The 14,967-nt window shown below is 39.5% G+C and overlaps 2 protein-coding genes across 2 annotated transcripts in view; one reads left to right on the top strand and one right to left on the bottom strand.

Annotated features, from left to right (window-relative positions):
* Positions 1-8,897, top strand: part of LOC117915417 (gamma-secretase subunit APH1-like) — a 29,933-nt gene extending 21,036 nt beyond the window's left edge. Inside the window, exon 6 of the mRNA XM_034831004.1 lies at positions 8,454-8,897. Coding sequence (XP_034686895.1) covers positions 8,454-8,594 — 141 coding nt within the window. The 3' untranslated portion in view covers positions 8,595-8,897. The remainder of the gene's footprint in view (positions 1-8,453) is intronic.
* Positions 8,898-9,454: 557 nt separating this feature from the next.
* Positions 9,455-14,967, bottom strand: LOC117915416 (histidine protein methyltransferase 1 homolog). Its single transcript, XM_034831003.1, has 8 exons — positions 14,784-14,967; positions 13,697-13,875; positions 13,437-13,499; positions 12,595-12,661; positions 12,347-12,447; positions 11,266-11,310; positions 10,361-10,831; positions 9,455-9,895 (listed from the first exon to the last, which is right to left on the bottom strand). Exons 2-8 carry the CDS (start codon positions 13,829-13,831, stop codon positions 9,725-9,727), a joined length of 1,053 nt encoding a protein of 350 aa, XP_034686894.1. The 5' UTR covers positions 13,832-13,875; positions 14,784-14,967; the 3' UTR covers positions 9,455-9,724.

Below are 14,967 nucleotides of genomic sequence, written 5' to 3'. Positions count from 1 at the left end.
CTCCAAGGACCCCAACCTGCAGCTTGTTGCATTTGGGCCTCCACTCCTCTGAATCAGACAAAAGAGAGTGGAAAACCTGAACCACCCTATCTTTGATGTCTCTCTCTTTTGTTGCCCAAGTCCCATGTACCTTGATCTTCACTGTAGAGTTACCTCTCTTATGAGCAGTAGCCATTTTATCGAAAAAGCCAGCATTTCTATCTCCCTCCCTCAACCATATCTCCCTAGATTTTTGCCTCCAAAAGGTCTCTTCCATCAACACTCACTTCTTGTACTTCAAAGCCTGCTTCCTGAGACTTTGTTCTTTTGCTGACAATGCCCTGTCCCTTGTACGGAATCCCAAAACACCACGTGCTTCAAGGTTGACTCCTTTCTAGTAGAGGTATTTCCAAACACTTCTTGTTTCAAGTCTTCAAGCTAGCCTTAAGTGCTTTCAGTTTTTTAGACAGAATGAAATTGAAAGACCTCTGAATTGGAAACCCATCCACCAACTCCTTAGCAAATCCTTAAAACCATCTTCCTTCAACTACATATTCTCGAATCTGAATGGGGAAGGTCCTTTCCTCACGCCTCCACTGTCTAACAGATTGGGCAATGGTCAGAAACGGGTCTGGGAAGAAGACATTGAACTGCCCCATTGAAATAGCATTCCCAATCCCCGGAAACTAGAAATCTATCCAACCTTGATTGTAATTAGTTATTCAATCCGCAATTCCAATTCCTTAATGACCTCCGAGAATCTTCTCATTGCTGAAGACAGTCTTGAGTCTCTGTTCCATTCTCTCAAGAATCTAACAACATTAAAATATCCTCCTATGCACCAAGGATCTTGCCACAAACCCTTGATAGCCCCTAACTCCTCCCATAATTCTTCTCTAAGCCTCCCAACAAAAGGGCCATACACCCTGTAAAAACCCAATAGAACCATCCTCTATATTCTTAAACCGACAAGAAACCGAAAAGTCTCCAATTTCCATTTCCAGTAAGCTCTAACACCCTACTGTCCCAAAAGACTAACAACACCCTCCCCCCCATCGGGCCATACCCCAAGAATTAAGAGCACCCCACTCCAAGAACCTGCCTACCCTCGAAGACTGACCAAACTACTCATAAACTTTGGAACTTAGTTTCTTGAAGACAAACCAAATCCCCTTGATCAAGGATTTTTTTATATTTCTTTTATCACCATCATTAACCCTTCTCACATTCCAAGAGAGAATTCTTAGATTCATTTACCCACATAAACTGAACCCCCGTTCTCTTGGGAGAGAACTCTTCCACAACTTGAGCCTTTAAAGTTAATGGAACACTTCAACCTTCTAAGTTCCTTTTCAAACCTTGAGGATTCAACCTTTGCCCTTTTAGACCCAAACCACTAAGCCTTTTGATCTTTCCTCAATTTTCCATTTCTTGAGCAAAGCTAGAATTTCCTCCTCAAATTCTATAGTTGGCATGCCCAGAAAGTCACTAGACTAGGCAAGGCAACTTGATTTCCACTCAGTTGACTCTGCTCCACACTCAAGCCGCCCCATTGTATTGTCCTTTTCTCTAGGCTCGCCTCCTCTACCATAACCAGAGCCCTTTCCTCCTTAGAAGAGATCACAACAAAACTCCCATAAGCCAAAACTGCATTTAGAGGACGAAGACTCGTATCTGCTTCAACAACTCCACATCCAAGCCACAAACAAAATTGCAATCCCCTTTCAAAACCCTTCTCTAACAGAAGGAGAAGAAGAAGAGAACTCCTGTACCCCTAAAGCACCAAAGAAGAAGAGGAACAAGAGGTGTACCTTGTTGCTTCAGCCTAGAGAGCCTCGTCGGTGCTAGAAATCCAAGACGAAGGTGATGCAATCATCTTCGACTGGAAAGTCTCTATAGCACGATCTCCCCCAACGAGTAGCCCTAAAGGGCTAGCCATCCCCACAAAATTCTCCTCCCTATTAAAGAAAAGGCCACACCCCTAGGCTCGACCTAATCCACCATCTTCTCCAACATCCAACCCACTCACCTTGTGGACCTTTCACAACGACAATGGGCTTCCCCACATAGGCCCACTTTCCTCCTCTAAGCCCACGACCTCCTCCAAACAGTCCCTTTTGCCAATTGAGCACCCCCTGCTTGTTCATAGGGGCGGGAGTGGGAGATCTCTAACTTGTTGTTAGTGGATGATACCTTAGTCTTCTACGAGCCTTCTTTAGATCAGATGACCTACTTGAGTTGGCTTCTTTTATGGTTCGAAGCCATGTTGGGGTTGAGGGTAAATTTGGACAAAAGTGAGCTCATTCCGATGGGAAGAGTGAAGAATGTAGAGGAGTTGACTCATGAGTTTGGTTGCAAGTTTAGCACGCTCTCGTCTTCTTACTTGGGTCTTCCTTTGGGTGCTGGTTTCAAGGATGGGGCAGTTTGGGATGGTGTAGAAGAGAGGTTGAGGAAAAGATTTTTCAATTTGGAAAGGCAGTATATTTCCAAAGGGGGTAGGCTTACCTTGATCTGGAGCACTCTGTCCAATATGCCTATCTATTGTATGTCCTTGTTCTATATGCAAAGAAGAGTGACATTGAGGTTGGAGTGGATCTAAAGGGATTTTCTATGGGGAGGTGGGGTCCTCGAGAGGAAGCTCTATTTAGTAGATTGGTTTGTTATTTGTTTAGATAAAAAAAAAAAAAAGGTGGTTTGGCTGTGAGGAATTTGGCATTGTTGACTCAGGTTCTTCTATGCAAGAAGAGTGAGATTGAGGTTGGAGTGGAGCCCATCGTGCATGATATTCCCGCTTCTTCAGTGGTGGAGATGCCTTTTTTCCACATCACGGAAGCGAGTGCAGAGGAGAAGGACAAATCCCCTTGGGTAAATAAGAAATTCCTTGGTTTTTGCAAGACTGTGGGGGTCTCGGTTGAAGGCTTCGAAGAGGACATTTTGAGAATCCTCAAGGAGATGGAGAATAGGAGATGTTTAATCAGGAAGCACAATGAGAGCAAAAGGGGAACGTCTTCGGTTTCAAGGAAGGATAGAGAGTTGAAGAAGCTAGTTAGCTCAATTAATTATGATGGATTAGCTGGAAGAGAGCGGAGGAAGGGGTGTTGGGAAGGCAAATGACTGTGGTCCCTTATGAAGCTTAGATTATTATCCTGGAATGTCAGAGGCTTGCATGACCCAGATAAAAGGATGGTCATTAAGTCGATGGTAAGAAAACATAAGCCAGATTTAGTTTGTTTTCAGGAGACTAAAATGAAGGAAATGTCTGAAAGGATTGTTAGAAGCCTGGGGATTGGTAGGAATTTGGGTTGGGTGTCTCTAGATGCAAAGGGATCGGCAGGAGGGGTGCTAGTAATGTGGGATAAGAAAGTCTTGGAAGGGCTGGAGTTTGAGGTGGGTTCTTTTTCTATTTCTTGCCGTTTTAGAAATTGTGAGGAGGGCTCTGTTTGGGTTTTCTCTGGGTTATATGGCCCATCCAAAGGAAGGGAGAGGAGGGAGATGTGGGAAGAACTAGTCGCTGTTAAAGGGCTGTGGAATGATCCTTGGTGTATAGCAGGGGATTTCAACGTGGTGCGTTTCCCAGTTGAAACGAGTAATGGCAGGCAAATGTCAAACACGATGAGAGAATTTTCAAGCTTTATTGATGAGTTTGAATTAGTAGACCCACCACTGGGAGGTGGAGCTTTTACGTGGAGTGGAGGGGAAGGAGTTCTCTAAAGGCTCGGTTAGACCGTTTCTTGTTTTCAGGAGATTGGGAGGAACTTGTATTGGGGGCAATGCAAATGCTTCTCCCTAGACCTGTTTCTGACCATTGGCCGATTTTGTTAGACTGTGGTGGGATGAGAACAGGTAAAAGCCCATTTAGATTTGAAAATATGTGGCTCAGGGTGGAAGGTTTTATGGATAAGATGAAAGATTGGTGGCAGTCTTATAATTATAGGGGGAAACCTAGTCTTGTGCTTGCGAAAAAGCTACAGGCTTTGAAATACGATTTGAAAAAATGGAATAAAGAGACCATTGGCAATGTTTCTGTTAGGAAGGATGCAGCCTGGGAGGAATTAAACCATTGGGATAGTTTAGAAAGGCTTGGCTCCCTTTCAGAGGAAGAAAAAAGTAATCAACAGATAGCCAGAGACGAATTCAGCCACTGTGCTATCCTTGAAGAAATTTCTTGGAGGCAGAAGTCGAGGGCACTCTGGCTGAAGGAGGGAGACAACAATACCAAGTTTTTTCATCGCATGGCTAACGCTAGGAGAAGAGGAAATTTCATCAGTAGCTTGACAGTCAGGGGTGTTCAGCTGGTGAAAGAGGAGGAGCTCAAAGAAGGAATTGGTTCCTACTTTAAATCTTTGTTTGAAGAACCTTAGGTGAGAAGACCTGATGTGGAGACAGGTTTTTTTAAAACTCTTGACTCCTTGGATAATGAGAGTTTGGAAGGCACTTTTCGGAGGAGGAGGTTACCAAAGCTCTCTCAGATTTGGGGGGTGATAAGGCGCTAGGGCCGGATGGTTTACATTGGCGTTCTGGAAGCTTTGTTGGCCTATTGTCGGGGGGAAGTGATGCAGGTGTTTGAGGAGTTCCACTTGCAGAATGTTGTTTGCCGAAGCCTTAATGCAACATTCTTAGTACTTATCCCGAAGAAAGGAGGGGCTAGTGACGTGCAGGACTTTAGGCCTATCAGTCTTGTGGGGAGCCTTTACAAAATTATGGCCAAAGTCCTTGCAAATAGGTTGAAGAGAGTGATGGGAAAAGTGGTTTCGTACAGCCAGAATGCGTTTGTGGGAGGGAGGCAGATCTTGGATGCAGTTTTGGTAGCTAATGAGGCGATAGACTCAAGGAAACGTAATGGTGGGGCAAGTTATGTGTGTAAATTGGATATTGAAAAGGCTTACGATCACGTAAATTGGAGGTTCCTCCTATCAGTTTTGGAAAAAATGGGTTTCGGACCCAAGTGGCGAAATTGGATTTTTTATTGTATTTCAACTGTGAGAATGGCAGTGTTAGTGAATGGCGCTCCAACAGATTTTTTCTCAACGTTTAGAGGCCTAAGGCAGGGAGACCCACTATCTCCTTATTTGTTTGTGCTTATAATGGAAGCTTTTAGCAGTTTAATTTCAAGAGCTGAGGAGAAAGGTTTTATTAGAGGATTCAAGGTAAAGGGGCAAAGTGGAGAAGGGGTTTCAGTGTCCCATTTGTTGTTTGCAGATGACACACTTCTCTTTTGCGAGGATAATAGGGATCAGCTGATGTTTTGGAAGTGGGCTGTTTATTGTTTTGAATTGGTATCAGGTCTCAAAATTAACATGCAGAAAAGCGAAGTTATTCCGGTGGGGACGTGGAAGATATGGACAGAGCAGCCGCAGTTTTTGGGTGTAAAGTAGGGAAGTTCCCTACTACTTATCTAGGGTTACCTCTTGGAGCTCGTCACGATTTGGGTAGTGTCTGGGATGTTGTAGAGGAAAGATTCAAGAGAAATTTGGCTACGTGGAAAAAACAGTATCTTTCTAAGGGGGGTCGTCTCACTCTCATTAAGAGCACTCTCTCAAATCTCTCCATCTATTTTATGTCGCTTTTTGTAATCCCAAGAAAAGTGAGACTCAGATTGGAGAAAATTCAAAGGGAATTTTTGTGGGGAGATATGGAGGAGAGAAGGAAGATCCACTTGGTAAGATGGGCGGCTGTTTGCAAAGACAAGAGGTATGGAGGATTGGGGTTAAGGCATATGAAGGATTTCAATAAGGCTTTGCTCGGTAAATGGCTTTGGAGATTCCCTCTTGAGAGAGGGAGTTTTTGGAGGAAAGTCATTGTTGGTAAATTTGGAGAGAAGGAAGGGGGTTGGACCACTAGAGAGGTGAGAGAGTCTTATGGGATGGGCCTTTGGAAAGACATTAGAAAGGGTTGGGAGGATTTCTCTCTTAGAACTAGAATTCATATTGGTAATGGTAGAAGCACTAGATTTTGGTGGACATTTGGGTAGGAGACTCTAAGCTGAAGGATATGTTCCCTCAGCTGTTCAGAATGGCAACGAACAATTCTGCTGCAGTGGCTGATCTTTGGGGAGGCAAGGAGGGGGTGGTGGGGTTTGGGAGGTGCACTTTAGAAGATCCTTTCAAGATTGGGAATTGGAGGAGGTGAGTCGTTTTCTGGAACATATTTCTGCAGTAAAGGTTCAAGAAGGGGTGGATTTCTTGGTTTGGAAGATTGAGAGGAAGGGAAAGTTTAGTGTTAAATCTTATTATAGGTCTTTAAAGGGTGAGAATAGCCCTTTCTTTCTGGCCAAAGAGGTTTGGGGTTCACATGCCCCTTTGAGAACTCGTTTTTTTTACTTGGGAAGCAGTTTGGGGTAAAATTTCTACTATTGATATGTTGATGAGAAGGGGTTGGTCTATGGTTAATAGATGCAATATGTGTAAAGAGAATGAAGAATCGGCGGACCACATCCTTATTCATTGTGACAAGACTAGGAAACTATGGAATTCATTGTTGTCTTCTTTGGGGTGATATGGGTATTCCCAGCTTCAGTGAGAAACTTGCTAGGCGAATGGAAAATTAAGGGCCTAGGGAAGAAAAGGAAAGCAGCGTGGAGATTAGCGCCTATTTGTCTCTTTTGGTGCATTTGGGGAGAGCGAAACCGAAGAACGTTCCAAGAGGAAGAAATGTCAGATACGAGTCTAAGGAACCTCTTTTTTCGGTCTCTTCTAGAGTGGTCTAAACCTTTTCTGGACTTGGACTATCTCTCCTTTCTGATTTTTTTGGGTGATGGGGTTGAAGTTTAGCTGTTTCCTTTTTAGTCTGTTGTTGTTTTTGTGGCCTTAGGTTTGGCTTTCTTTGTATACTGCCTGTGTACATGGGGAGCGCCCCCTTTTAGGCGTGTTTTAATCAGTTTTCTTCTCTTTGTCTATCAAAAAAAAAGAAATTATAACTTAATTAGGCTGGGGATGTTCTTTCCTTATTTTTCAATTTTTTCTCAACTCTTTTGTATTTCAAATAGCCCTGTGCAGACCATGATGGATATATAGAAGAAGTGTTTTTCTTCACTGCATTCATATATCTTACTGTTTTATGTGACCTGTTAGATGGCCTAATGGTTGTTTTTCAAAGAACCTCCAAGGAGGCCCGAAGATTAAGCTTTCCATACTGGGTTTTGAAATGCACTAATATGCTTGCATGTGTTCAAATTTTCTAAAGCATGAGAGTTGGTGATCATTGAGTGAAAGAAAAGAAAGACTCTCACAGCATTGACTCTCTCAGCATTGAACATGGATGAAAGACACTACTTGTATTCTTTCAACCATATGAGAGAGTGATGCCATGGTATTGCACTTCTTATGTCACTGTTAAAGCTCAGAAGAGATGTTGTGTTTGTGAAGCGCTCACTTGTTGGTTATGTGGCAGTGTTAACAAAAAGGCTCTTACCTCTGGTTTTTCATTAAGTTGGTGATGATAATTAGGCTGCAGGTATCTGCACTAGCAGCAGATTATAGTTGCAGGTAGTGGCTGCTGGGCTGGAGTTTGGAAATGAAAAAAAATCATAAACTGGTTTAATGATACTAACACGTGAAGAATATAAGGAGTTACTGGAAAAGAAGCAAGAATAAAATGATGCATTGAAGTTAAGTAGTTTCTTTAATGATGCATTGTAAGCTGTTTGGGGGACGATCCCAATCATAGATATCCTTGTGAGAAGAAGGTGGACGATGGTAATAGATGTAGCCTTTGCAAAAACAGCGAAGAAACAGTCATATTTTAATTCACTGTAACAGGACTAAAAAGCTGTGGAATCTTACCTTAGCAATCTTCAGGTTGAAATGGGTGTTTTCCAGACATTAGTGAAAAACCTTCTCCTAGTGTGGAAGGCTAAGGGGATGGAGAAAAGGCTAGGAAGGTCTGGCACATGGTTCCCTTGTGTTTATTTTGGTGCATTTAGAAAGAGTGTAATGGAAGGATATTGTGTGAGTAAGAGATGCCAAATCAAAGTCTGAAGGAAGCTTTTTTGAAATCCTTGTTGGAGTGGTCTCAGGATGCAATGGGATGGAGATTGCCGCAATGTTGGTTATTTTTTTTTATAGCCTAAACAGTCAATGGATGGGTTGTTTTGTGAGCTATCTCGTTCAGTAGCTTTTCTGTATTTTTTTTAAGCATTTTGTATGCTACTGGTGTACATTGGGGGCACCCTCTCTTTGATAGCGCTATTCTATGATTATATTTTCTATTTGCCTATAAAAAAGGTGGTTTCTTTAATTATAATAGAATTCTTCAAATTAATTCAGATTTCCAAATGATTATTGAATGTCAGGATTCAGATTCAGATTACATGTATACCAAACTTAGGGACTTCTAATTAAATTCAAGAAATGTTATCATAGTGCTCTCTGAGTTGATTGTTCCTCCTGCATTTAAGTGCTTTCATTTACTTCTGTGCTTCGCTTCTCATACATTCATTAATCAGTGCACTTATCGCTTGTGTCTTACCTTCTCAGACATTGATCAATCTTGCATCTGGGGGTTGCGTCATTGGGATTCCCTTTCTCTATTTCTTGGCAGTATTGACCATGATGCACTGTGGGAAGATGGTATGGAGAAGATTAACAGAAACCCAAAGCAGAGAACGCAGTTCATAGTTGCCAGTCACTCCTGTAAAGTCTACTGCATCAGTTTCGTGCAGTTCCCTCATGCATGTGTGGAAGTAGGATCATTCAAAAAAGCACTTGGATGCTTCTACAGCTGGAATAAGTAATGTGATCATGTTAAAATTCATTACCATATCCAGGAATTTTTCTCTTAACTCTGGATCAAGTAGTTATAGATTTCTTTTTGTATCTTTTTTTATGCATCAAATACTCTTAATATGTATTACCTTCCAAGTACTTGCCAAGGCATTTGATCCATCTGATATTGATGTTCTTCACTTGTGCCCTTCTTCATGAACCCCTCTGAACAATTGCTTTGCCGTGTCAATAGGACTGGTTAGGCCTAAGAGAATTGAAATTTGCTGACCAATCTGGAGATGATCTTGCTGTATGAATGCTCAGATGCAGTTGAATCAAACAAACCCACCCAGCTTTCCAACATATTTATTCATTCAATTTGCAGCAGTAAACAAAACTTAGCCAACCTAGATGCATCCAAAGGATTATTATTCACATGCCTCAAATCACCCACAACTGAACAAGACAGCTTTCCATAAACATTTTACATGCCTGCAACTTGCAACAAATTAGTTTTATTTAGCATCCTGCTGCATTCTTCTTCCCACCCAACGACCATAGACTATCACAAACAGACTCGATACCGCCAAAACCGAAATTCAGAACAAGATGTATGCTGCTCAACGCATTTATTCATGCCCATCGGAATCTGACAATCTATGAAAATATGCCAGTTCTCAGGTTCCCAGCTTGTCCAAGAAAACACATTTAACAAGAACACATTTTCAAGCTCAAATCATGACTCCCAAATCTAGTGAAAATGCTGCCAAGAATGTCATGAATTTGAAATTTGAACAGAAATTTCAACCTTAAATTTACTGAATCATTTGATTTACAATTACAAATGGAATTCATACAAAAAATAAACAGATGAGACACGAGGGATGACAACAAAATAGAATCCCAACTACTAGATTTTCGACTCCTGACTCCATTATTACTAACCAAAAGAAAAAAAGAGGCTTGTGAAATTATACAGATAGAAACATGTTGAATAAATGACAAATTTTAATAGTGTAGCGTGTTTTGCAGGGTTCTAATATTCACTTGAGAAAGAACTTCCATACATCTCTATCAGACATCTCTTTAACTAAATGTACTCCAAAAAAACCTTCCTCATCTACCAGATTTCTCAAAACTCGTGCTCCATTGTTGAAGCCGACGTAGTTCTTCTTTGTGGCCAAGTATATTACTCCATAAGGAGGCCTCAAACACTGGTTATAGAAAAACAAAGGGGGAAATATCAGATATGAGATGGTAAAAATAGTTAGAACTAAACAAATGCTGCATTGGAATAATAAGAAAAAAAAAAAATCTAACACAAGCAATTTCATCCCATGAGAAAGCAAAAGTGTGGAACACGGTTCTTCAGTATCATAAGGCATCAGCTCCAACCATGTGACCCCAAACACACTCATCTATGATGATATGATAAGGTTGTGCAGGAGCATGTGAAAAAGTTCTCAAAAAATTCAGAAGGTTCTTTGTGCAACCTAATTATTTTGTCAAGCATGCATGGAGAATTCACAAACCATTCAAAATTATCCCCAAAAAATGGAAATAGTTATGACCTTAAGCATGTTAATATGATCAGGGGTTGTTAGTTAAATGGATGTTGCATTAGGAATGCATCTTCTTAGATTAGGAGCAAAGAGATTGAAAAAAATCAAGAAACTAACCTTTTTTATCAGTGCATACAACTTCTTCAGTGAGGTCACCGAGTATGGGATCTCAGTCATCAGAATAACATCATAGCCACCTTCACCAGAATCCATCTCACTAGCCCTCTCCCATGCTCTGCTTCCAGAGAGCTTCCTTGATCGCCTTGAGGAAAATTCATGTCCTGTAAGGCTACCATCATGGCTGCTGCACCCATCCATGAAATCCTCCTCAGAGAAGCTCAGGCTCATCCCAGTTGGCACTTCCGACCCTTCAGTCCTCACAATGGATAAAACTGTGGGGAGTTCTTCCCAGTCTCCAGCATAAAAATGCACCACTGGGGCCAGAGTTTGCCTTGATGGAGTCAGGGGACTCTCTGGCTGTCGGCTTTGCTTGTCCCGAGCCTGCTCCAGATTTGCCAGGACATTTGGAATAGTTGTGCATCTAATTGCTTCTGCATTCAGGTCTTGAAAGTGCACTGTAGAAGCTCCCTGTAAATTGGTTTAAAAAACTGAATGAGATAAACGACTTGTTGATTTTCTCTAAAACATATTTTACTTTTGACCATTACAAATATTTTATAAATAGTATTATATACCAATAACATATTATACTTAAAACTCTTAATGAGACAAAATATGTAATTCATCTTCCAAAGATTTTAAGAAATGTATATAACTCAAAGTTCCAGCATGAATGCATCAGAATGTGGGGTTTATTCCAAAATTTGGAAAAATATAAATAGGTATACAGAAATTTCCCTTTGCAGTAGTATACAAATCGTGATAATGAAACATCCAACCCCATGGAGGGGCAAAAAAAGAACCCACCTAAATTAGGTCTGTTATTCTTAGTTTGAAATTCAAGTAAATAACACAATAATGAAAACTAAGATGGAAAGACCAGATCAATTAGCAGAATATACCTTTAGGCAAGCAAAAATTCCAGGAAGTCCATAGGTGCAACCAAGCTGTAAGAATCAACAAATAGAAAGAAATATTAGCTCTCATTTCCCATTGCAAATAATCATAAATAAAGAGATTACTATCAACTATTAATGCAGTAAGGAAAACAGAGGAGGCTATAAAAGCAAGGAGGCTCCCATTATCCAATGACTTGAGGTACAAGGGTTCACAACATGATTACATTCAAAACAGTGGCTCAGTTAGAAACTTGAAAAATGGACAAGAAGTCCTTTAAGAAAGATCCATTTCGAAATTGAATGGAGCCCACCCATTCAGCAAATACCAAACATTCTGTAACCCATAAATTGGTGCTCGCTTTATTAGAAAAGAAGCAATTTGGAAAAAAAGAAAAAAGATTAAAAAAGAAGAAAAAAAAAATGTAAATATGGCACTACTTGTAAACAGAAGAAGCATTTTCAAGTTGCTCTTTGATTGAATGATGCTGGTCAATCTTTGATTTTTTTCTCTTCCCCAGTAGTTTGAAAAGATATACATTTACATTAAAATAAAATAAAATATTATCCTATTTAATCAACAGCAGACAAACGTTCCTTAGGAAGGAGCAGTTTTTTGAAATATCCACAAAATCATGAGTTCTAGACTCTACAAACAAAAACATGACTATCCAAAACAAAAAAGGAATTTTTCATTTTGAAGGTTTGGACAGACCTAGATGTGTTATTTTTATACCTTCTGTAGGAGGAAATACTAAGAAGCACTTGTTCTGGGAAGTCCTTTTGCTTTATTTACAGGTTGGACATTTTCCATTATAAATGAAGGATGGAACATTGGGATTTGAGCTTGGATGAGCAGAGCAAGTTCATTTATAGGACAATTGTATCAATTTTAAGGAAAATGTAAAGATGTAAATAGACAACATAAAAATTCAGGTAACCAGACAATGGAAAACCCAGCAGAATCATAATGCATGAACCCATATTGTTCAAGGTAAGAAACCTTAAAATCAAATGAATATATTGAAGATAATCTGATTGAATAAAGCATGAAAAGGGAAAATATTTTTCCTCTAAAATGAATTACCTCAAGTACCCTTTTGCCTCTAAAGCTCAATTGTCCATCACGAATCTCATGCTTAAGAACATTAACAAGATCAATAGAGCTGTCCCAAGATTTCAGTGATCCTGCAGAAAATGAAACAACATGATATTTTTCCAATTATGAAGCTGACTATTTGATGAAGGCTCAACAGTACTATTCACATATTTCACAACATGTCAACATAAAAATCAAATTTAAAAGACTTAAAATCTAGATTTAAATGTACCTACCTTCAGGTTTGGAGGATATCATTTCTGAACCATTGAACCCAATAATGTCAGCAACACTGACTCTCCCCTGAAAGAGGAAGAGAAAGGACTTCATCAAGCTTGTGATTTGGGGTGTGATACAAATAACATATACTAACACAAAATAGAAGCCCCAAGTTTCCAATCATGATATTCTGAATCTACAAGACACATGCATTACTTTTGAAACTTAAGCATAGCTAAAGCACTCTGCATCAAGAAATATGTTACGCATGCAAAACCTAAGCTGCCTCTGAAAAGCTCATGACAGTGTAATAGTTCTAAAACAGAATTTTAAAATAGCAAACTCAAGTTCCACTTTATTTCTGCCCTTCCAAAGAAAGGCAGAAACTGCTCATGAACCAACTTTCTCCCAACAACAACCCACCGCTGCCCTACAGTCCCCTCAACACATACTCCCACCCCCACAAAGAAGGCTCTCTGTGTTTAAGTGTCGGTTTCTATATGAATTAACTGATGAACAAACCATTTGTTAAGTTGGGCCATTAACTGATTTCAGAAAGTTCTGTCTTTTAACTTTTAAGTGCAAGTTTCATGTGGTGGGAATGTGTTACCTTTTTTTTCCTCCTATCTTGACCTACATCTTGTGCCCATGTTGATGTGCTTATCACATAAATGAATTTTGAACACCACTTAATTAATCTTGCTCTGATGTTCCAGATGAAAATTGACGGATGAACAAACCATTTGCTTAGTTAACCACTATCATAACAAATTCCCTATGAAGAACTTGTCTGAACAAGATAGGAAAAGAATGCCCACTGGTGATCAATGCATTATCACAGAACCGACATTTGACATACCTTGAAAACATGTAGCCCTTGCAAGTCTACATTCTCTCCGGCATACTTATATGGGTGAGCCATCTGAAACACAAAAAATGAGAGTTAGAATTTGTTTGCTTTTTTTTTTTTTTTATCAGAGGCAAGGATTAGAATTTGAATTGCAGAAGTAACAAATAATATTTCTTTTTTCTTTTTTTGATACTGTTGCAATTAAAGTGGGGAGATGATATGATACAGATGTTTCATTTTTTTTTTTTAAATGGAGGTTGGAGCAATACCTTTGAAGGGAGAATCTCGACAGCTGGAGAACAAAGATGCACATCTCTCTCAGAGATGGAGGACATGCTGTGGCTTCCCTTGTCATGGGCCACCAAGCCAGGCAAGCACTGTGCCAGCAGTGATGGTGCACGCATTGTGGCTTGATCCTTTGGTGTCTCAAGGTCTTGAGAAATAATTACTGCAACCCAACACTTGAACATAAGTGCATAAACAAAAAAAAAAAAAAAAGAAAGAAAAAAAGAAAAAAGAAAACCTATTAAGTGTTTAGATAATCTCTGAAGAAATCGAAAATCCTAACAACAGACATCTTAAAACACCATGACAATAACCGATCTATTTCCATACTTCAAACTCATGATGCCTTACAGATGCAAAAATCATTACAAGAAACCTACTGAATTAAAAAATTAAAACAATCAAGTGTCGACATTGAGATTACCTATAAGCTGATACGATTATGAAAAATAAAAACAAGCTATTGCACTCTGAAAAGAAAGCTAACTGGACTTATTCAGAAATTGATAATTCAACTAGTATGAAAAAAGATTTAGAATTTTAAACTACCACTCAAAAAAAAAAAAAAAAGTCAAAACAAACACCCCCCAATTCTTTCAACAAACATCAAGAAAAATACAAGAAACATTTAGTTGAGTTACAAAATATAATAATAAAAGGAATGATTCTACATTTATAATTTTTTTTTTCCTTTTAATAGAAAAAACCAGTCGCCTAAAAAGGACAAAATTCTTGAAATCTTACACAAACAAACAACACTTCAAAACAAACTTCAGTTCATAAAAGGCTCTAAATATAACCTAACAGTTGGAAAACTCGACAATTGCATCAAAACAAGACTAATCCACGTCTTCAACCACATCAAGGATCAAAACTCGGAAACAAAAATCAAATACAATAGACACAGACATTAAACCCCAAGAAAAAGGTTGAAACAACCCAAAAATTTCATCAACACAAACACTAACCCACATCTCCAATCACATCAAAAAGCAAAACCCAGAAGCCAAAAACCTCCAACACACCATTATCAGATACCACCAATACTGGAATCAGAAGAAGAAACCTCACCACAGAAACGACAGAAGCGATGATTCAGCAGAAACCCAAATCGAAATTTGAATTGAACGAAGAAAACCCAGAGAATACTTCTTATAAAAGAAATAATCAACGAAAATCAGCGATCAAAGGGAAAGCAATTTCAGAGAAATGAGAATCGTCCCCGCAAAGTCAAAACTACACCAAAACCAAAGTT

Source organism: Vitis riparia, chromosome 5, assembly GCF_004353265.1.
Source record: "Vitis riparia cultivar Riparia Gloire de Montpellier isolate 1030 chromosome 5, EGFV_Vit.rip_1.0, whole genome shotgun sequence".
Taxonomy (NCBI): Eukaryota; Viridiplantae; Streptophyta; class Magnoliopsida; order Vitales; family Vitaceae; genus Vitis; species Vitis riparia.
Note: the sequence above shows the minus strand (reverse complement) of the source record. Positions and strands in the feature narration are given on the sequence as shown.